The 23,001-nt window shown below is 43.4% G+C and overlaps 2 protein-coding genes across 2 annotated transcripts in view; one reads left to right on the top strand and one right to left on the bottom strand.

Moving 5' to 3' along the window:
• LOC144674684 (uncharacterized) overlaps positions 1-23,001 on the bottom strand; it is a 112,703-nt gene that overhangs the window by 21,871 nt on the left and 67,831 nt on the right. The window contains 2 exon segments of the mRNA XM_078535924.1: positions 5,624-5,901; positions 11,976-12,380. Coding sequence (XP_078392050.1) covers positions 5,624-5,901; positions 11,976-12,380 — 683 coding nt within the window.
• Positions 15,669-16,655, top strand: LOC144674674 (uncharacterized). The gene is given in 1 exon segment (XM_078535917.1): positions 15,669-16,655. A coding segment is annotated over 1 exon segment (897 nt). The 5' UTR covers positions 15,669-15,758.

Genomic DNA, 23,001 nt, shown 5'->3' with positions numbered 1-23,001 from the left:
CTTAAAGGCTCCCACCAGGTCACCCTTCAGTCTTCTCTTTTTCTGAAAAGTGTCAGTGAAGAAAATGCTTTCGGTTCTGGTATTGTTCTTTTTCTAAATGGAGATCACTAATGTTGACAGTACTCCCAGTTAGTCTAACCAAACAAGTTGAACAGAAACTCCTTGCTTTTCAATTCTATCCCTCTATAATGGAACCCTACATATGGACCATACATTAAAGGAAAGATGTGAATTCTTTGAGAGGCTGGAGACAGGATTTATGAGAACGGCACCAGGGGTGAGGGACTTCAGTTAGTTGGAGAGACTGGAGTAGATGAAATTGCTCTCTTTAGATCATAGAATTATGCATTCGGCCCATCAATTGCATGCCAGCTCTCCAGAGTGAATCAGTTAGTTCCATTGCCCCGTTCCATCCTCACGTACCTATAGGTTTATTTGTCCACCCAATTATCCCCGCTTCTCTTACCCTCGAGTGGAAGCAGATTCCAGGTCATGACCACTCACTTTAAATGCCTACGAGGCTCACAGAGCAAAGAGGGAGGCCATTATGCCCATCATGCTCATGGTGGCTCTTTGAAAAACAACCCAATTAATCCAGTCGCCCTGCAGTTTTCTTTTCCTTTCAAGAATCTGTCCAGATCCCTTTTTAAAGATAGAAGTGAATCTGCTTCTCGCACCATTTTCAGGCAGTGCGTTCCAAATCACAACAACTTGCTGTGTTTTAAAACAAATAATTCAGGATATTGTGTGTTTGAAGTTTCACATAGTATTCAAAATGGTGGCAAAGATGTGGTTATTACACAAAATTAAGGTTCAATCTTTATCAATGATCTTGACGAGGGGATTGTGTGTAATATATCCAATTTTCTGGACAATTATGAAACAATACGTTTCTATAGCACCTCTCAGGACCACAGGACCTCTTAAAGTGTTCTGCAGCCAATGAAGTAGTTTTGAAGTTTCATCATTGTAATGTATGAAACTATAGACAGGGCGGGATAGTCAAATTTCATTTTAAAATTCAATCACTTTCATCCTCTATTCACTGTTATAAGTAACAAGGTCAAGGAAGCCATTTTAAACTCTTAACATGTGGCTTCTTGAAACTTTTGTCCATTGTATAACTTTTCTTTATTAAATACCTATTGGTTTTGTATTAATAGCCAGTCATGAACCAGATGATTATTCAGTAATGAACCTTGAATAAGTTACCACTTAGTGAATCAATGTAATAGATAATTATATTATAAAGGGTGCATCTGCATTTTAAAAATGAACACCATATAAACTTATTTTTTCTAGAAACTGCAGAGCTAGCAGAAATTGTTTAAACAAATAAATTATTTTCTAATTTTGATAAGCTATAGGACATCATATTCTGCCAAAATCCAGTTTAAGAATAAGGCTCATGTTTAATCCAATCAAGATTAGTAAAAAATAAAGCTATTGTTTTCCATAATCTGTTGTTTTGAACCACTGTATCTTGTATTAACCAAATGTATTAATTAAATATTACTGTATTAACTATCAGTCAGTAACAGATGTTTAAGTAGTGAGCCTTAATTGAGTTACAATTAATGAATCAATAATGAATCAGTAGTTATAGTAAAAGACTGAGTTTTATTCACTGTAAAGATGTGAAACCTTCATTGCTGTGTATGTAAAGAATGTGCAATGAAGATAAATGTACTGGCAAGAGAGACCTTCAAGCTCTGATTAGCCTCAACATTTGAAACTGTCTGAAAACCTGTCATTGTATAGAATCAGATAAAGGGATAGTATGAAACAGTTCTATTGTCTTCCTGTCGATGATAATGAGAGAAGGTCGTGTAAGTAATTGTGAATACAATTAATCTAGCAACTAAATTGACCAATTGTCATGTTACAACAAGCCCCACTCTGATGTGAGGTAATGGTCACTTTGGGGATAAAAGTAGAGGTTCCAAAGGTCTTCCTTGCTAGCCAAGTACTGGAGATTCCCAAGGCTGAGTTCCAAGGAAATTACTGTCAAAGAAGGAGCCAGAGAGGGTGACGCTTCTACAGACTGATCACCCACATGAAGTTGTAAAAGTTAATGTCTTAAAATCGTTAAGTAAACCTTTATCTTATAATGTCTGGGGGAGGCAATGGTGTAGTGGTATTGTCGCTGGACTAGTAATCCAGAGACCCAGGGTAATGCTTTGGGGACCAGGGTTCAAATCCCACCATGGCAGATGATGGAATTTGAATTCAATAGGAATCTGAGATTAAAAGGCTGGTGATGACTCATGAAACCATTGTCAGGGAAGGAAATCTGCTGCCCTTACCTGATCTGGCCTGCATGTGACTCCAGACTCTTAAATGCCCCTCTGAACAAGGGCAGTTAGGGATGGGCAATAAATGCTGGCCTAGCCAGCGACGCCCACATCCCATGAATGAATAAAAAAAGTTTTTTTTTAAGTTTACTATCCAGAGAAGTCTGCCTTTGCCTTAATTGGTTAAAATCTTGTTTGGACCAAAGTGAATTTATTAAGTGGCAGGCTGAAATCAATTAAGTTACAGATCGCAAGATCAGATAATATAAATCTTAAATTTAAGATATTACATTTATATAGTGTCTTTCACAACCACAATACATCACAAAATGAAGTACTTTTGAAGTGTAGTCACTGTCGTAAAGTTGGAAACATGGCAGCCAGTTTACACACAGCAAGACCCCACAAACATCAAGGTGATAATGAGCAGATGATCTGTTTTTAGTGATGTTGAATGATAAATATTGGCCGGGACACCTGGGATAGCTCCCCTGCTCTTCTTTATTGGCCATGGGAACTTCCATCTCCGCCCAAAGGGGTAGACAGGGCCCTTGAGTTAGCAATTCATCCAAAGAACAGCAGCTCCAACAGTGCAGCACTCCCTCAGTGCTCGCACTTGGAATATTGACTTTGCTTTTTGTCCTCAGGTCCCTGGAGTGAGTCTTCAGCCCTCAGCCTTCTAACTCAGAGATATGAGTGTGATCCACTAAGCCATGGCTGACAGTATAGACAATACAAAGTTAGGAAGGGAAAGTTATCCTTTAAATTCCCCACATTTTGCCTCTAGTGCCTAAATCTAATAATCAAAACTCCAATATAAATAACATGTATTTGACTGACAAATGTTAGTGTTGGCTTACAGCCACAAGTTTTGAGCTCCCATTTGAGCCTCTGGCTCCTTTCTGTCTCTTGCTCATGTCAATGATGGAGCTGAGGGCTGAATTTAGCTGAGAATAACAGGGTCTGCATCGCATTTCAGAAATTGCCATGGGTGTTGACTAATAGGAAGATGCTGGAAGGCTGATTGGGAAGTGGGCCTCCAACCAATTGAGGAAGGAGTTGGGGGGGGGGGGGGGGGCGACCGGGGCTGATAGTCACGTGACCCCTGGGGTTCAGTTCCCCTGTGAGCAAAGCGGGGAGTGATGGGAACAGCGTACAGAGGAGCTGTAGAGAAACCATTTGGGTCCAGAACATTGTGCACATCCTTTTACTCTGGTTGTCTTTGATCCTTAAGTAATTTTCTTCTTTTTAACCATGTTCTGTTTCATGAATAAACTTTTATCAGAAAAAGTATTTGATTTTGCTGGGCTTTACATGATTAGATTTATGCACTTTAGAGAAGAGTGGGAGGCTCTTTAACAGAAAATGAGTCCCTCTAAGGTAAAGGAGCCACAGGGGGAGATGAGATTTTATTTTTGACACAGCGATGTTAGAAAATGGGGTTCAGGGAGTTAATTAACCCTTTGTCCCCCTTTCCCAAACTCTTAAATGATTCACAGTGATAACAATTATTGGTGACAGTGGCTAGATATTATTCAACTAAGAGCTGACACTTGCTCATGTCTGAGCAGTAGTATCAAAGTGCAGCAGCATTACCATTACACTCTGGATAGAAGCGCAATCTCCACTTAAATGCTCCCTGGTCTGTCCCAGACGCCATGGTTCCCACATAGAACCATAGAAAAGTTATAGCACAGAAGGAGGCCATTCGGCCCATCTTGTCCATGCCAGCCCGAAGACACCCAGCAAGTCATTTCTTCTCAGGTTCTGGGAGATTTGATAGAGGTGTACAAGATTATGACAAGTTTACATAAAGTGGACAAAGAACAGCTGTTCCCATTAATTGATGGTACAAGGATTGGGGGACACGGATTTAAGCTTTTGGGGAGGAGATGCAGGGGGATGTGAGGAAGAATATTTTACACAGTGAGTGGGAATGACCTGGAACTCACCGCTTATAAGGGCAGTGGAAAAGGAGACAATGAATAATTTCAAAAGGAAATTGGATGGACACTTGAGGGAAATAAACATTCAGGGTAACAGGGATAGAACAGGGCAATGGGACTGACTAGTTTGCTCTGTCGAGTCGACATAGACTCGATGGACTGAATGGCCTCCTTCTCTGCCCTAATGACTCTGTGATCGAAAGACAGAAATTTCAGCTGCTCCCGTCTCTCCGACTAACTGAAGACCCTTATCTCTGGTGCATTCTCACGATTCTCCTCTGCGCCCTCTCGCACAATTTCACATCTTGTCTAAAGTGCGGGGCTCAGATGTCGGGTTCCTTTCTAGAGGGACAGAATTGAAAAGCAGGGAGGTTATGTTCAACTTGTTTCGAACCGTGGTTAGACTACACTGGGAGGACTGTTAACATTTTTGATGTCCATTTAGAAAAGGGAAATAAAGGCACTGGAGAAGTGGCAACAAATATTCACAAGAATAATACCAGAAACGAGAGCATTTCAACCCTCGCGAAAGTCTGGGGCTGCTTTTCTCTAGAAAAGAGAAGTCTGAAGGGTGACCTGATGGGAGTCTTTAAGATTATGAAGGGGTTTAATAATCCAATGGGGATTTCATGAGAAACCTCTTTATCCAGTGAGTGGTGAGAATGTGGAACTCGCTATCACAGTGAGTGGTTGAGGTGAACAGCATGAATACATTTAAGGGGAAGCTAGATACAAACAAGAGGGAGAAAGGAATAGAAGGATATGCTGATGGGGGAGATGAAGAGGGGTGGGTGGAGGCTGATGTGGAGCACAAATACTGACATATACCAATGGAGCCGACTGGCCTGGCCATGTGCTGTAGACTCAATGGGAGAAAAACAAATTTATTTATTTTAGATCGACCTGGTAGGAACAACACTATTTACTATCCAGGATAAATAAATGTACTTCATCAGCTTTTGTGGATCATTTCAGTGGAAATGTGCTCTCCCACATTCAAAGAGCATCAGCCCACTGGAAGCAAAGTCATGAGACTGACCAGTCCATCAGAAAGAAACCCTCTGGCCCTACCAACTTTCAGAATGAACATGGTTCAGTTCTGGATGTGATTAACAGCAGCAATAGCAGCAGGATCCAATCTCTGGAAGCACTGGTGAGCTCGCTGATGTCTCAGCAGGTGTTGTGACTGTGTGAATTCCTTCCCACACTCGGAGCAGATGAATAGCTTCTCCCCACTGTGAACTCGCTGGTGTGTCACCAGTTGGATAACTGAGTGAATCCCTTCCCGCACTGAGAGCAGGTGAACGGCCTCTCCCCAGTGTGAATTCGCTGGTGTGTCTGCAGGCTGGATGATGAGTAAATCCCTTCCCACACACAAAGCACATGAACGGCCTCTCCCCAGTGTGAACCCGCTGGTGTGAAAATAGGTTGGATGAATCACTGAATCCCTTCCCACACTGAGAGCAAGTGAATGGCCTCTCCGCAGTGTGAACTCGCTGGTGTATCAGTAGGTGGGATGACTGAGTGAATCCCTTCCCACACTCAGATCAGGTGAATGGCCTCTCCCCGGTGTGAACTCGCTGGTGTGTCAGCAGTGTGGATGATCGTGTGAATCCCTTCCCACACTCGGAGCAGGCGAACGGCCTCTCCCCAGTGTGATTGTGTCGATGAATTTCCAGCACAGACGGGGAACGGAATCCTTTCCCACAATCCCCACATTTCCACGGTTTCTCCATGGTTCAGGTGTCCCTGTGTTTCTTCAGGTTATTCCACAGTCAGTACACTGGAAAATTCTCACTTGGGTGTGTGTGTCTCAATGCTTTTCCAGTCACACTGATGTTTAAAACGTTTTGAAGCAATCAGAACAGACAAACATTTCTCCTTCTAGATTCAAAGGCTGATGATATTCAGCTCCCATGAATTGAATGACTGTCAGATCTTGACGTGATTTTTGTATGCCGATTTCTGTTTGCAAATCCTCCCCTTCTAATATCCTGTAAAAGGAGTTCACACATGTCATCAGTCTAGAATAAAAATTCAGAACAGACAATTCTAATTTCTAAGGAACATTCTTCCCTCCTACGCTCCAAAATGTGTAAATCTCCATCCCACACACTCTCCCTCCTTTCTAACTCTGCATTACCTAATGTTCACCCTCCCAATTCTCCTGAATGTGGCAAATCATGCTAATTGACAGTTCCACACTCACCGCTTCCTGTTCTGGACAGGGAGGCATGAAAATCTATCACAGGACTAAAAATGTGTGTAATATTCAGTACTCCAATACTGATATAGAGATACTGCACTCTATTGTGGAGCTGGAGGTACAGTACTCTATTGCTGAGTGATACAGTGCTCTACTACTGAGTTAGAGATACAGTACTCTATTACTGAGCTAGAGATACTATACTCTGATGTTGAGTTAGAGATACAGTACCCTAAAGCTGAGTTAGAGAGACAGTACTCTGCTGAGTTACAGACACAGTACTCTGATGCTGAGTTACAGACACAGTACTCTGATGCTGAGTTACAGATACAGTACTCTGATGCTGAGTTACAGATACAGTACTCTGATGCTGAGTTACAGATACAGTACTCTGATGTTGAGTTAGAGATACAGTACCCTAAAGCTGAGTTACAGATACAGTACTCTGATGCTGAGTTACAGATACAGTACTCTGATGCTGAGTTACAGATACAGTACTCTTAGATTTACTTGGAACTTGCTGCCTACGATGCTGTTAGAAGCAGATATTAACAATGATTTGAGGATGAAATGAGTAGGCATTTGAAGGAAATAAACTTGCAAGACTATGAGAATCTACAGGGTGAATGGAACTGCCTGGATTGCTTTATGGAGAGTGAGTGAGGACTAAGCTTGCCAACTGTGATGAAATGTATTCCTGGAGGTTTCACCGCATGATTTACCTCCATGTTCCAGCTGTTAATCAACCAACACAGCCAACCTTGTGGCACACTGCCTTCCTATACCAACTGGAAAGCAAAAAGACTCATTACCCACTTGGATAATGCTCAACTGTCAGCCAAGCAGCCTTCCACGCCCTCCCCAGCTGCCCACCACCCCACCTCCATCCCCACACACATTTTCAATATTTTTATATCTGGCAAAGTGAAATGTTCTAAGAAAATTACAAAAAAATACAATCTTTATTAATTTCCTGATGAATTTTCTCCAGGGTTGCACACAGCAGTGAACTGGAGAATGGTCTTCAATTCCTGGAGACTCCAGGCTAATCTTGGAGAATTGGCATGGACTCAAGTCACTGAATGCCAAAATGACTCTATGGTTGGAAATGTAAAATGCTACCACCTCATATATTACAAGAATAGAAATAATAATAAATGTACATGATTAAAGAACCATAAATAATATCTCTAATATGTATCATATAACAACACTCGACATAACTCTTCCAATATTAATTTACTGTCCCTTAAATGTCAGCCATCTCCTGGGGAAACCATCCCCTTAATTATGAACATTAAGAAAGAGACCATCCTTTTAGCCAGACAAATAAATGTGTCGAGCTGAGGGAGCAAAGGATCTCAATGTCTTTAAGAGAGAGAGAGACCTGGGCCAACCTTTCCAGAGTCTGCACCCTCCCTGGATTCACTTCATTTCCCTTCAGTTCCTGCAAATCAACAATTTAAACTCAGAATTAGAAAAGAAATGGAAAGGGGGAGAAAAGAAAGTGTTTTACTCACAGATGTTGGACACAGGAGGAAGTTTTCGTCTCTGTGAAGCTCAAGCGCTGGAGACACAAAGCCTGCGCTCTGATTGACTGGAGCACCAGAGTACTTCCGGTCCTCCAAGTCTTCCCATTGGTCAACATCTCAACATAATAAAAATTGGGGGGGAGATATGGGCTCTCCTCCACACATGCGCAGCTTCTCTCTCCCTTGGTCATGCGCAGTCCCGGGTCGCCTGCCGCGTGGCGGATGGAGCGGTTTCACCAGCGCGGAGGATTGTGGGAGCTATGGCCGCCATTACTCATCCGGATCCCAATTTCGAAGCTCGTCAGACCTGGATGAAATGTGGGGGTGGGAGGGCGCACTGACAGAAAGTATGTGGGTAGTTACTGTATTTTATTGTGACGCCCCCTTAGCCAATCAGTTTGTTAACTTCAAGCGTAAGGATATAGATTTAAATACAAGCGGAAAGTGCTGGAGATACGCAGGCCTCGGCTATTAAAGAAAAATATTCCAAGTGCTTTTTTAACCACCTTATCTACCTGTGCTGTTACCTTCAGGAGTCTGTAGGCATACACTCCAGGGTCCTTCTGTTCCTCTACATTTCTCACTATTCTACCATTTGTTCTGTATTCCCTTGCTTTGTTAGCCTTCCTCAAATTAATTACCTCAAAATTCTCTGGGATTGAACTCGGGGTTTCCCTCTTTAAACCTTTCCACCCCTCTAAATCAATGTCAGTACTGAGAGAATGCTGCACTGTCGGAGGTTCTGTATTTCAAATGAGAGGTTAAACTGGGGTCCCATCTGCCCTCTCATAGGTACATAATATATTTACAGCAGAGAAGGCCATTCGGTCCATCATGTCTGTGGCAGCCAAAAAAGAACAATCCAGTCTAACACCACCTTTCAGCTCCTGGTCTGTATCCCTGTAGGTTACATCACCTCAAGTTCATATCCAAGATTTTTTTTTAAATTATGATGAGGATTTCTGCATCTACCAACCTTTCAGGCAGTGAGTTCCAAACCTCCACACCTTCTGGGTGAAAAAATTACTCAACTCCCCTCTAATCCTTCCAGCAATGACTGTAAATCAATGCTCCCTGGTTACTGGCCTCTCTGCTATGGGAAATATTCACTCTATGTGGGCCCCTCAGAAATACATACAAATCTTCCTTCAGCCTCTTCTGTTCCAAAGGAAAAAAACCCAGCCTCTCCAATCCTTCCTCATTGTTAAAATTCTCCATTCTTGGTAACATCATCATAAATGTCCTCTGTACCCTCTCTGGTGCGATCACACTCTTCCTGTAATTTGGTAACCAGAACTGTACACAGTACTCCAGCTGTGGTCCAACTAGTGTTTTATACAATTCTAGCATAACCTCCCTGCTCTTATATTCTAGACCTCGGTTATTAAAGGAAAGTATCTACTGTGCTTTCTTAACCACCTTATCTACCTGTGCTGCTACCTTCAGGGATGGTCGGAGATAAACTCCAAGGTCCCTCTGTTCCTCTACATTTTTCACTATCCTACCATATATTGTGGTAAATCCATTGCCTTGTTAGCCTTCACCAAATTCATTACCTCACTCTTCTCCGGGCTTGAATTCCATTTGTCACTTCTCTGCCCACCTGACCAGTCCATTGATATCTTCCTGTAGTCTAAAGCTTTCTTCCTCACTATCAAACCCACAGCCAATTTGTGCATCATCTGCAAACTTCTTAATCATAACTCCTATGTTTAAGTCTAAATCATTGATATATATCACAAACAGTAAGTGACGGGTATTGTTACCTGTGGAGCCCCACTGGAAACAGTCTTCCAATCACAAAAACATCTATTGAACATTACCTTTTGTTTCCTGCCACTGAGCCAGTATTGGATCAAACTTGCTACTTCCACTTGGATCCCATGAATGTTTAATTGACTGATCAGTTTGCCATATGGATCCTTATCAAAAGCCTTGCTAAAATCCATATCGGCCACAGCAAATGCAGTACCCTCATCAACCCTTCTTGTTATGTCCTCAAAAAATTAAATTGATTTAGTCAGACACAGCCTTCCCTTGACAAATCCATGCTGACTGTCCTTGAGTAATCCGTGCCTTTTCAAATCAGGATTTATACTGACAGTAACAAGGATTGGGAGAGACCTCAGTCAGTGTACTGAGAGAAACGCAGGGTGAGGGAGAGAGATAGTGAGAGGGAGAGACAGAGAGAGTGAGAGAGAGAACCCAGTTAGTGTACTGAGAGAAACACAGTGTGAGAGGGAGAGAAAGATAGCCCAGTTGGTGCACTGAGAGAAACAGTGTGAGGGAGAGAGAAAGACTTCAGTCAGTGAACTGAGAGAAACACAGTGTGAGGGAGAGGCAGAGAGAAACCCCAATTAGTGTACTGGGAGAAATACAAAGTGAAGGAAAGAGAGAGTGCAAATGTATGTCATCTTCCAGGCAATTTATCATTGTTTATGATAAATTGTTGGAGAGAGAAAAAAAATATTATTTCACCCAACCTCCCAATGTTGACAAATTATTTAAACAATTTGAATGTTCCTGGAAAAAAAAGAGACATGTCAAAGCTTTTCACCTAGCACTCATCAGGATAGATGCAAGAATACCATATTTCAAAGGGAACAATTAATACTGAGAAACAGGGTGCTGGTTGGATGGAAAGTCGAATCTGATTGGTCAAGATGTTGCCCTGGCGAATGCATCAGGGAACAATTGTCCCCCATGTTTTTGTTTAATTGAAAAAGTGCAATGCCTAGACAAATTCCTTTTGCCTGCAGAGGACCAGGCCATGCATATGAATATTAAAAAATCCAGGACAAAAACAGAATTACCTGGAAAAACTCAGCAGGTCTGGCAGCATCGGTGGAGAAGAAAAGAGTTGACGTTTCAGGTTCACATGACCCTTCAACAGAACTGAAGTATAGTTAGGAGAGGGGTGAAATATAAGCTGGTTTAAGGTGGGGGGCGGGGGGAGAGAAATTGAGGGTGGGGTGGTTGTAGGGACAAGCAAGCAGTGATAGGAGCAGATAATCAAAAGATGTCACAGACAAAAGGATCAAAGAGGTGTTGAATTTTTCCAGGTAATTCTGTTTTTCTTTTGGATTTCCAGCATCCGCAGTAGTTTTTTGTTTTTAAAAAATCCAGGATCTGGTTCCAGTCCACATGTTCACCAAATCTAATCATTTCTTCCCTCGGCCATATCTTATTTGTGTAGCACATTTTGTTCAAATCCATCCATTAGTTTTTTAGACATATTGTTACAGACAGACAAACAAACAGGGTTGAAAACAAACTCTGTAACTCCAAAGCTGAAAGAATAAATGTTCTTATTAAGAGTGTCCATCTCATTGAAGAGGCTTCAGGCAAATCCACATCCGGCAACCTGCTCTGAAAACTGTTGACATTTTGACAGCTGTGACAAATTCCACCCCAGCAGCAGAAACAATCCACAGCGTTGTAAAACAATCACCATTCGAAATAAAACAAATCACAAAAATCGAAAAGAAAAAGTCAATTCTACCGATCTGCCAATGTGAGCAGATCCTTGAAAAAAATTCCAGGATCCCGATCTTCAGCAAAAATAAATCAGTTCTTCTGTGGTTCATACCCTGTCAGTGTACCAGGTTCCGGTAAAATCTGCCATTAGTTTGTGAGATAAATTGCTTACAGACAAACAGAATAACAGGGATGAGAACATTACCTCCACCCATCTTCAGTGGCAGAGGTACTGTCAGTACATTGAGCCCCGATGTCTATTCTCAGCCAGCATTATACAGGGGGAAAGGAGTGGATTCTTAGACCAGAAAGATGATCCCACAATGTACTCAGTGGCCTCTGAAGGGAAGCAGCCTCAGTCCACAAGAAGTTCTTGCACCAGCCCCCACCACCCCCTCAGTCAGCTGGCTTGTGCTGGCTCCTGCTGGATGATCCCACATGGAATGAACATGGTTCTGTGCTGGATATAATTAACAGCAGCAATGACAGAAGAATCTAACCCATGCAGTCATTTATGAATTCGTCGGTGTCTCAGAAGGTTAGATATCCGAGTGAATGCCTTCCCACACAGGGAGCAAATGAACGGTCTCTCCCCAGTGTGAACTCGCTGATGTGTCAGCAGGGTGGATGAATCTCTGAATCCCTTCCCACACTCATAATAGGTGAATGGCCTCTCCCCAGTGTGCACTCGCTGGTGTTTCTGCAGGGTGGAAGAATCACTGAATCCCTTCCCACATTCAGCGCAGGTGAATGGCCTCTCCCCAGTGTGAACTCGCTGGTGTGTCAGCAGCGCAGATGAATGACTGAATCCCTTCCCACACTCACAGCAGGTGAACGGTCTCTCCCCAGTGTGACTGCGTCGATGAATCTCCAGTTTAGATGGGCATCTGAAATCTTTCCCACATTCCCCGCATTTCCACGGTTTCTCCATGGTGCCGGTGTCCTTGTGTCTCTCCAGGTTGGACAATCAGTTGAAGCCTCGCCCTCACACAGAACACATGTACAGTCCCTCCCCACTGTGAATGACGTGATGTTTTTTTCAGGCTGTTTAAACGGGTTGAACTGGTTAAAATCTGTGCATTAGAACACCCTCACTCAGGTATTTGTGTGTCTCGGTGCTTTTCCAGTCACACTGATGTTTAAAACCTTTTGAAGCAGACATAACAGGCAAACATTTTACCCTCTAGGTTCAAAGGCTGATGATATTCAGGTCCTGATAAATCGAGTGACTGTCAGATCTTGAGGAAACATTTGGTTTGAGATTTCTGTCTACAAACCCTCTCCTTCCTAATATCCTGTAAAAGGAGTTTACAAAAATCATCACTGTCAGTACAGGATAGAAATTCAGAACAGACAATTCTAGTTTCTATGGAACGTTCATTCTTCTTTCATCCAAAAGTCATCCCAGACACCTCCTCCCCATTCTTACTTTGCCGCACATAACTTTGAACCTCCCAATTGTCCTGAAGGAGCGATTCATGCTGATCGACAGACCATGGTCAGTGCTGCATGTCCTGGAACCAGAGACCGAAAATGTTTATGGAGGCTGCTGGTATGTACATATAAGTGGACTAAAAATGTGTGACATATAGCACTGTATTTCTTAATGAGGGATACAGTAGGAAGGGGTGTGACGTCCACAATGGAATTCTGCCTGAATCAGCCAATAGGAATCACTCTGCTCCGCGGTGACGTCCTCGGGTTCCAGTCTGCAGGCCAGGCGCGCGGACACGGGAGCCCCACCCCCACCCATTGTTCCCCGACTCCTCGAGCCAAGGTTTCCAGGTAACCGGCTGACGGCTCCAGCCAGAACGAGACGCCGCTCGGCGAACTCCTCTTCCCCCACACTGTCTACGGCGGCTGGCTGGTCCGAAAAGAGATCGAGCGCGACCGATGGCGGCAACTGCACTGCGCCTGCTCCGGACAGCGAAGGTCAGGTCAGCACCTCTTTCTGCGCCTGCGCGCTGGACTGTCAGCTGAGGGAGTGGAGGAGGGGAGTTTATAATCTGTGCTCCTTTATTTTCTTCCACGTCATGTAGTTTGACTTTAAACAGCACCGGATTTGTTCTTAGCTTCACAAACGAGGATAGGTCAGGTGGGCAGAGCAATGGCAAATGGAATTCAACCCGGAAAAGTGTGAGTTAATGCACTTGGGGAGGGCTAACAAGGCGAGGATGACACTGTGAATGGCAGGACCATGGAAAGTACTGAAGATCAGAGTGACCTTGGTGCGCATATCCACAGATCCCTGAGGGTAGCAGGGCAGGTAGATAAGGTGGTTAAGAAGGCATATGGGATACTTGCCTTTATTAGCCGAGGCATCGAATACAAGAACAGGGAGGTTATGCTGGAACCGTATAAAACGCTGGTTAGGCTACAGCGAGAGTACTGTGTGCAGTTCTGGTCACCACATTATAGGAAGGATGTGATTGCACTGGAGAGGGTGCAGAGGGAGATTTACCAGGATGCTGCCTAGGCTGGAGGGTCTGAGCTGTGAGGAGAGATTGGATAGGCTGGGGTTGTTTTCCTTGAAGCAGCGAAGGTTGAGAGGGGGCCTGAAAGAGGTGCATAAGATTATGAGGGGCATAGATAGGGTGGATATGAAGATACTTTTTCCATCAGCAGAGGGGTCAATAAGGCAAGAGGTAGAAGGCTAAGAACAGAGTTGAGAAATTTTTTCACCCAGAGTCTAGTGAGGGTCTGGAACTCACTGCCTGAAAGGGTGGTTGAGTCAGAAACTCTGGTAACATTTAAGAGGTATTTAGATATTCACTTGCATTGCCATGGCCTCCAGGGCTATGGACCAAGTGCTGGAAAATGCGATTAGTGTAGCCAGATCTTTGTTGACCGGCGCGGACATGATGGGCTGAATGGCCTTCTTCTGTGCTGTAGACGTCTATGAGTCTATAAACACAGTAAAACTTCCTCCTCTGTCCAACATCTGTGGGTAAAACACTTTCTTTCTTCCCCCTGGGAAATACAGAGATATGTGGGACTCTGTAACTGGAATTAGTGCCATAAATGCTGAGGAGTGAAATGCTTTGATTTTGTTGAACCTGTTTGAATTATATGAGCTATTTTAAGTCAAATTTATCCTGTCTATTCAAATACTATTTGCCTTTTAGTTTGAGAATTACGGTAAATTTTTTTAAAAAGTGAAGCCTTGTCCTTCGGTTTATTCTGTTGGGGTTGTCTGGGAAATTGCTTATTTTAAGGGGATTGTAACGAGAGCAATATGTCAGTGTTGTTATATGATACATAGTAGATATATTGTTTATAGTTCTGTAATTTATTATTATTTCTAGTTTTGTAAAATAGTACGATAGCTACATTATTTATTTCCAGCCATAGAGTCCTTATGGCACAGCGGGATTCCAGTCGGCAGCTCGAGTCCATGCTGAATCTCTGTAGGGCAATCCAGTCTGTCCCATTCCCCCTCTATATCCTGTTCCCTTGCAAGTTTATTTCCTTCAAGTGTTCATCCAGTTTCATTTGGAAATCGTTAATCATCACTGTTTCCATCACCCTCATAGGCAGCGAGTCCCAGGTCATGACCACTCGCTGTCTAAATAAAGTTCTTCCTCACATCCCACCATATCTTACCTAAGTAATACAGAACTTTATATCACACAAATTTTTTGACCAATATACACAAATACATATATAGGCTAGCAGCCTGCATGAAGATTTTCAGGTCTCTTGTGTACAGGACAGGAAGTGGTGAGCGTCAATCTGCTGATCAGCCTGGAATGACACCTTCATGAGAACTAGATGGATGTATATTATTTACAGAGGAGTGAGAATGGAGAGAGATTGTTGGGGTCAGATATTTACAGGTTTTGGGGAATGAGAGAGGAAAGAATGTTCCACAGAAACTAGATTTTTCTTTTCTGAATTTCTACCCTGTACTGAAAGTGATGACTTTTGTAAACTCCATTTACAGAATATTAGAAGGGGAGGATTTGGAGACAGATACCAAACAAAGCGTCAAGGCCTGACAGAGTCACTCGATTGATTGGGACGTGAATACCATCAGCCTTTAAATCTAGATGGAGAAACATTTGTCTAGTCTGTCTCCTTCAAAAGGTTTTGAACATCAGTGCAACTAGAAAGGTACCAAGACACACACACACACTTGAGTGAGAGTGTTCCAGTGAACTGACTGTGGAAAGAGCTTTAACCAGTCACACATCCTGAAAAAACATTGCATCATTCACAGTGGGGAGAACCGTACAGATGTTCTTTTTGTGGGCAAGGCTTCAACTGATCATTGAATCTAGAGAGTCACAAGGACACCCTCACCATGGGGAAACCATGGAAATGTGGTGTCTGTGGGAAGGCATTCCAGTTCCCATCTGGGCTGGAAACTCATCGACGCGTTCACACAGGGGAGAGGCCTTTCACCTGCTCTGAGTGTGGGAAGGGGTTCAGTCAGTCATCCCATCCGCAGACACACCAGAGAGTTCATGCTGGGGAGAGACCATTCACCTGCTCTGACTGTGGGAAGGGATTCAGTCAGTCATCCAATCTGGTGACACACCAGAGAGTTCACGCTGGGGAGAGGTCATTTACCTGCTCTGATTGTGGGAAAGGATTCATTGATTCATCCGCCCTGCTGTTACTCCAGCGAGTTCACACTGGGGAGAGGCCATTCACCTGCTCCGAGCGTGGGAAGGGATATATTGATTCATCCACCCTGCTCGTACACCAGCGAGTTCACACTGGGGAGAGGCCGTTCACCTGCTCTGAGTGTGGCAAGGGATTCAATCAGTTATCCAGCCTTAAGACACACCTGTGCCTTCACACCAGTGAGAGATCATTCACATGCTCCGTATGTGGGAAGAGATTCACTCATTCATTCAGCCTGCTGACACATCAACGCATTCACAATGGGGAGAGGCCATTCACCTGCTCTGAGTGTGGGAAAAAATTCACTACTTCATCCAACCTGCAGAGACACCGGCGTGTTCACACTGAAGAGAGACCATTCGCCTGTTTTGAGTGTGGGAAAAGATTCACTCAGTTATCCAGCCTGCTGAGACACCAGCGGGTTCACACTGGGGAGAGGCCATTCATTTGCTCTGAGTGTGGGAAGGGATTCAGTGATTCATCTCACCTGCTGAGACACCAGTGAGTTCACAAGTGATTACAGGGGTTGGATTCTGCTGTTATTGCTGCTGTTAATCACATCCAGGACTGAACCATGTTCACTCTGACGGTTGGTGAAGTGGGAGGGTCAGAGGTTTCTTTCTGCTGGACAGGCCTCACAGCTTTGCTTCCAGTGGGCTGATGCTCTTTCAGCCTGTGAGTGCACGTTTCCACCGAAATGATCCACAAAAGCTGGTGAAGTATATTTATTTTATCCTGGGTAGTAAATAGTGTTTTGCCCACCACTACAGGTATATCTAAAATAAATACATTTGTCTCTGTTCCATTGAGTCTACAGCACAGGGACCAGGCCAGTCAGCTCAATCGGTCTATGTCAGTATTTATGTTCCAGATGAGCCTCCACTCCCCCCATCAGCATATCCTTCTATTCCTTTCTCCCTAATGTGTGTATCTAGCTTCCTCTTAAATATATTCATGCTATTCACCTCAACCACTCGCTGTGGTCGCAAGCTTCACATTCTCACCACTTGCTGGGTAGAGAGGTTTCTCATGAAATGCCTATTGGATTATTGAGCCTCTTTATAATCTTAAAGACTTCCATCAGGTCACCCTTCAGTCTTCTCTTTTCTAGAGGAAGGCAGCCCAGCCTTTCCTGAGGGTTAAACGCTCTCAGTTCTGGTCTGATCCTTCTGAATATTTTTGCCACCTTCTCCGGTGTGTCTGTCTCCTTTCTCTAAATGGAGATCACAAATATTGACTGTCCTCCCAGTGTCGTCTAACCATGGTTCCAAACCAGTGGAAGATAACCTTCCTGCTTCTCAATTCTATCCATAGAACCATAGAAAAGTTACGGTGCAGAAAGAGGCCATTCATCCCATCGTGTCTGCACCAGCCAAAAAAGAGAAATAAGAAACTAGCCGCTCATTTTAACCCAAACTTTCTAGCACCTGGTCCGTAGCCTTGCAGGTTACAGCACTTCAGATGCAGGTCCAGGTAGCTTTTAAGTGAGTTGAGTGTTTCAGCCTCAACCACAAACTTAGGCAGTGAATTACAAACTACAATTTTATACATCATTACATCCCTGCTTTTGTATTCAATATTTCGCCCAATAAATGAAAGCATTCCATATGCTTTCTTGACCATCTTGTCCACCTGTCTTGCCACCTTCAAGGCACTGTGGACATGCACTCCAGGGTCTCTCACTTCCTCAATCCCTCTCAATAGCTTCCCGATTATTGAACATTCCCTTGTTTTTTTTGCCCTCCCCAAATGCATTACTTCACGCTTTTCAGGATTGAATTCCATTTGCCACTTTTCCACCCATTCAACCAAACCATTGATATAATTCTGGAGTCGACAGCTATCCTCTTCAACTATCAACTACATGGCCAATTTTTGTGTCATCTACAAATTTCCCAATCATGCCTCCCACATTTAAGTCTAAATCATTAATATTTACAGCAAGGGCCCCAATACTGAGCCCTGTGGAACATCACTGGAAACCGTTTTCCATTCGCAAAAACATTCATTGACCATTACCTTTAGTTTCCTGTTGCTGAACCAATTTTGGACCCAACCTGTCACTTTCCTGACAAGTCTGCTATGTGGGACCTTGTCAAATCCCTTACTGAAATCCTGGTAGACAACATCCACTGCACTATCCTCATAAATCTTCCTTGTTACTTCCTCAAAAAATTCTATTAAGTTAGTAACACAGGATCTTCCCCTAACAAAACCAGGCTGACTATCCCTGATCTATCCGTGTCTTTGCAAATGATAGTTTATTCTGCTCCTCAGAATTGTTTTCAATAATTTTCCCATCACTGAAGTCATACTGACTTGCCTATAATTTTCTGGCCTATCCCTCGCATCCTTTTCAACTAATGGTACAACGTTCACAGACCTCCAATCCTCTGGGACTTCACCGGTATCTAGTGAGGATTGGAAAATGGTACTCAGAGCATCTGTTATTTCTTCCCTGGCTTCTTTCAACAGATTGGGATACAGTCCATCTGCCCTAGTGATTTATCCACCTTCAAGGATGTCAGTCCCTCCATTACGTCCTCTCTCACTATGCTTATTGCATCCAATATTTCACTCTTCCCCTTTAACTACAATGTCTGCATCATCCCTCTCCTTAGTGAAGACAGAGACAAAATACTCATTGAGAACCCTGCCCACATCTTCTACATCAACTCACAAGTTACCATGTACATCTCTGATAGGCCCTACCTTTTCCTTAGTTATTCTCTTGCTCTTAATGTACTGGTAAAACATCTTGGGATTTTCTTTGATTTTACCTGTCGACATTTTTTCTTATCCCCTCTCTGCTATCCTAATTTCCATTTTTACTTCACTCCTGTATTTTTTATACTCCTCTAGGCTTTCTACAGTATTAACTCTTTTGTGACTGTCAGAAGCTTTCTTTTTCTGCTTTATCTTGGCCTGTATGCTTCTGGATAATCAGGGGGCTCTATATTTGGCAGTACCACCCTTTTTCTTTGTGGGGACATGTCTACACTGTGCCCGTAGAATCTCACCTTTGAATGCCTCCCACTGATTTGACACAGTTCTTCCTTCTGCTAGCTGTATCCTGTCCACTCTCGCCAGCTCACCTCTGAGCTTTGTAAAATTTGTCTTCCCCCAATTTAGTACTTTTACTGCTGTTCCATCTTTGTCCTTTTCCATAATGATGCTAAGTCTAACTGTATCCCTCTAAAAAGGAACCCTATATATGGGCCCCACACTTTAGGAAAGATGTGATGTTCTCGGAGAGGGTGTCGAGGAGATTTTCGAGAACGGCACCAAGGATGAGGGACTTCAATTAGCTGGAGAGACTGGAGCAGCTGAAATTGTTCTCTTCAGATCATAGAGTCATTTAGGCATAGAAGGAGGCCGTTCAGCCCGTCGAGTCCATGCCAGCTCTCTGTTGAGCAAACCAGCCAGTCCCATTGCGCTGTTCTACCCCGTAGCCCTGCAGGTTTATTTCCCTCGAATGTTCATCCAATTTCCTTTTGAAATCATTCATCATTTCCACTTCCAACACCCTCGTAGGCAGTGAGTTCCAGATCAATACCACTTGCTGTGTAAAAATGTTCTTCCTCACATCTCCTGCCCAAAACCTTAAATGTGTGTCCCTTCATCCCTGTACATCAGCTAATGGGAACAGCTTTTCTTTCTCCACCTTATCTAAACCTGTCATATTCCTGTACACCTCTATCAAATCTTCCCTCAAACTCCCTTGCTCCAAGAAGAACAACCCAGGCCTGACATCTAAAAAAAAGGACAAACAAAATATGTTAATAGCTGAAATCAAATGGGACTGTTTGTTTTCTGTTTCAAAAGTATTATGAAAATATTGTACTGGACAGTGAAGGAACTGGAATAACTCATCAAGGGTGCAGTTCAATGGAATATATCAATCTGGTGCCCATATACATTGCCATGAATTCAGGGAAGTGTAGAGACAAAATAAGTGAGATATTTGTATCCTTTGCCTGTGAACATTTTTAAAAATAGAAAACCGCATTTGAAAGCCTGGCCACTACCTGAAATATCAGGACCATACTGGGGGAGATAATAGAAGATCTCGAGACTGTTACCCACTTTGATCTTTTCATGAGGTCACCTGAAAGTCAATAATATGTCATGATTTTGGGATAGCAGTGTGAGTGTACAGCTGTGATTTGTTACGTGTGAGACAACTAACAGCGGGAAATGCATGGTGAACGTGCGCTGAAGAACTGGTCCCAACCATGCACAGCTACCTGACACCCAGAATGACATTAAATGGTGATTGTGACCAGGGGAATGAGACAACATTTTGACATCATCAAGGATTTGACACATACTCCATAGTGAAACTGACTTTAAAACAACCAGGACAGAATTAAATACACTGGTCATGGTCAATAAGTGAGTAACATTAAATTAAAAAGGGATAAGAACTTGGACTGAACAATTAGAGGCTTAGCAGAAATAATACTCAGTAAGAACTAGCCACAAGTTGGATAGGGATAAAGAGAGAGCTGGAGAAACTTGTACATCTATGCTTGACTTGTTGCTCAAAGCATATGTCCTTATGTACTTGTAACTTAGAACTCATGATGCTCCTTCAGGAGGAGTAAAGATCAGGTCGATGTTACCCCAGCGGGGGCCAGAACAGAACTGGAAAATAACAGAGTGAAATTGAGTGAGGAGTCGGAGAGAGAGTTCTCTTCCCCTCAAGGTGTGGACTGTAAGAATGCTGGGGTACCCCTAATTTGGCATTTCTTGCTAATTAGCAAACGTTAAATTAAATTCTATGACTAGTTATGCATTTATTTTTAATTTGATTGTTACATTTCTCCTGCTTCTACTCCTGTTGTGATTACGCTTTGGGTAAAGATGGTTGACAAGTGACAGGATGGGAAATTGTGCTTTGGGTCTTCATTGACCGAATGTTTTATTGATCCAAAAGGTTTAAAAGGGGCCAAAGTTCAGCAGTAAATATAGCATAGCTGAGAACAGATGACTTGCTATATGCAGGGAGATAAACAGCTCCCAGAGGACTGAGTGTTAAGGCCACCATGTTTTCACTGGTTGGCCTGGGAACGCTGACTCCCTGTCCTGGGGATGGACCGTAGGGAAGCCAATTGTTTGAGAGTTTGACATGGCTGGACGGGTGTAGATGATTCAATGACGGGTTTTGTAATCGGTCCATTCAAATGATGGCTCGGCAATGATTGGGTTAAGTCAATCTGCATAGACTTTGCGATGTAACAAAGTATAAGAAGGAATTCTACAAGAACAGAGATTTTTAGAGACAAGAACAAAAATTGCTGGAAAAACTCAGCAGGTTTGACACTATCTGTGGCAAGGAAGACAGAGTTAACATTTTGAGTCTGTAATACTCTTCATCAGAACTAAAGAGAAATAGAAATGTGGTGAAATATAAGCTGTTTAAGGGGGGTTGGACAGGTGGAGCTGGATAGAGGGCCAGTGATAGGTGGAGGCAAAGGAGAGATTGCCAAAGATGTCATAAACAAAAGGTCAAAGGGGTGTTGACAGTGTTGACATTAGCTAAAGGATGTGCTAATGGTGACATTAAGGGTAGAAAGCAGGATGAGCAAGGTACAGATAGCCCTAGTGGGGGTGCGGTGGGGGGATACCATAAGATCATAAGACATAGGAGCAGAAATTAGGCCATTCGGCCCATCGAGTCTGCTCCGCCATTCAATCATGGCTGATAAGTTTCTCAACCCCATTCTCCCGCCTTCTCCACGTAACCTTTGATCCCCTTACCAATCAAGAACCTATCTATCTCGCTCTTAAATACACTCAATGACTTGGCCTCCACAGCCTTCTGTGGCAATGAATTCCATAGATTCACCACTCTCTGGCTAAAGAAGTTTCTCCTCATCTCTGTTCTAAAAGGTCTTCCCTTTACTCTGAGGCTGTGCCCTCGGGTCCTAGTCTCTCCTACTAATGGGAACATCTTCTGCACGTCCACTCTATCAGTATTCTGTAAGTTTCAATCAGATCTCCCCCCTCATCCTTCTAAACACCATCGAGTATAGACCCAGAGTCCTCAAACGTTCCTCATATGTTAAGCCTTTCATTCCTGGGATCATTCTCTTGAACCTCCTCTGGACCCTCTCCAAGGCTAGCACATCCTTCCTGAGATACAGGGCCCAAAATTGCTCACAATATTCTAAATGTGGTCTGACAAGAGCCTTATAAAGCCTCAGCAGCACATCCCTGCTTTTATATTCTAGTCCTCTCGAAATAAATGCCAACGTTGCATTTGCCTTCCTAACTACCGCGTCAACCTGCAAGTTAACCTTAAGAGAATCCTGGACTAGGACTCCCAAGTCCCTTTGCACTCCAGATTTCTGAATTCTCTCCCCATTTAGAAAATAGTCTATGCCTCTATTCTTCCTACCAAAGTGCATGACCTCACACTTCCCCACGTTGTATTCCATCTGCCACTTCTTTTCCCATTCTCCTAACCTGTCCAAATCCTTCTGCAGCCTCCCTGCCTCCTCAATACTACCTGTCCCTCCACCTATCTTTGTATCATCTGCAAACTTAGTCAGGATGCCCTCAGTTCCTTCATCTAGATCATTAACGTATAAAGTGAAAAGTTGTGGTCCCAACACTGCCCCCTGCGGAACTCCACTAGTCACCGGCTGCCATCCTGAGAAGGACCCCCTTATCCCCACTCTCTGCCTCCTGCCAGACAGCCAATCTTCTATCCATGCTAGTACCTTGCCTCTAACACCATGGGCTCTTATCTTACTGAGCAGCCTCCTGTGCGGCACTTTGTCAAAGGCCTTCTGGAAGTCCAAGTAGATAACATCCATTGGCTCTCGTTTGTCTAACCTACTCGTTACCTCCTCAAAGAATTCTAACTGATTTGTCAGGCATGACCTCCCCTTGATGAAACCATGCTCACT

This window comes from Cetorhinus maximus, unplaced genomic scaffold (assembly GCF_964194155.1).
Source record: "Cetorhinus maximus unplaced genomic scaffold, sCetMax3.hap1.1 HAP1_SCAFFOLD_749, whole genome shotgun sequence".
In the NCBI taxonomy this organism is placed as follows: Eukaryota; Metazoa; Chordata; class Chondrichthyes; order Lamniformes; family Cetorhinidae; genus Cetorhinus; species Cetorhinus maximus.
The sequence above is the reverse complement of the archived record's forward strand: the minus strand, read 5'-3'. Positions and strand labels throughout refer to the sequence as shown.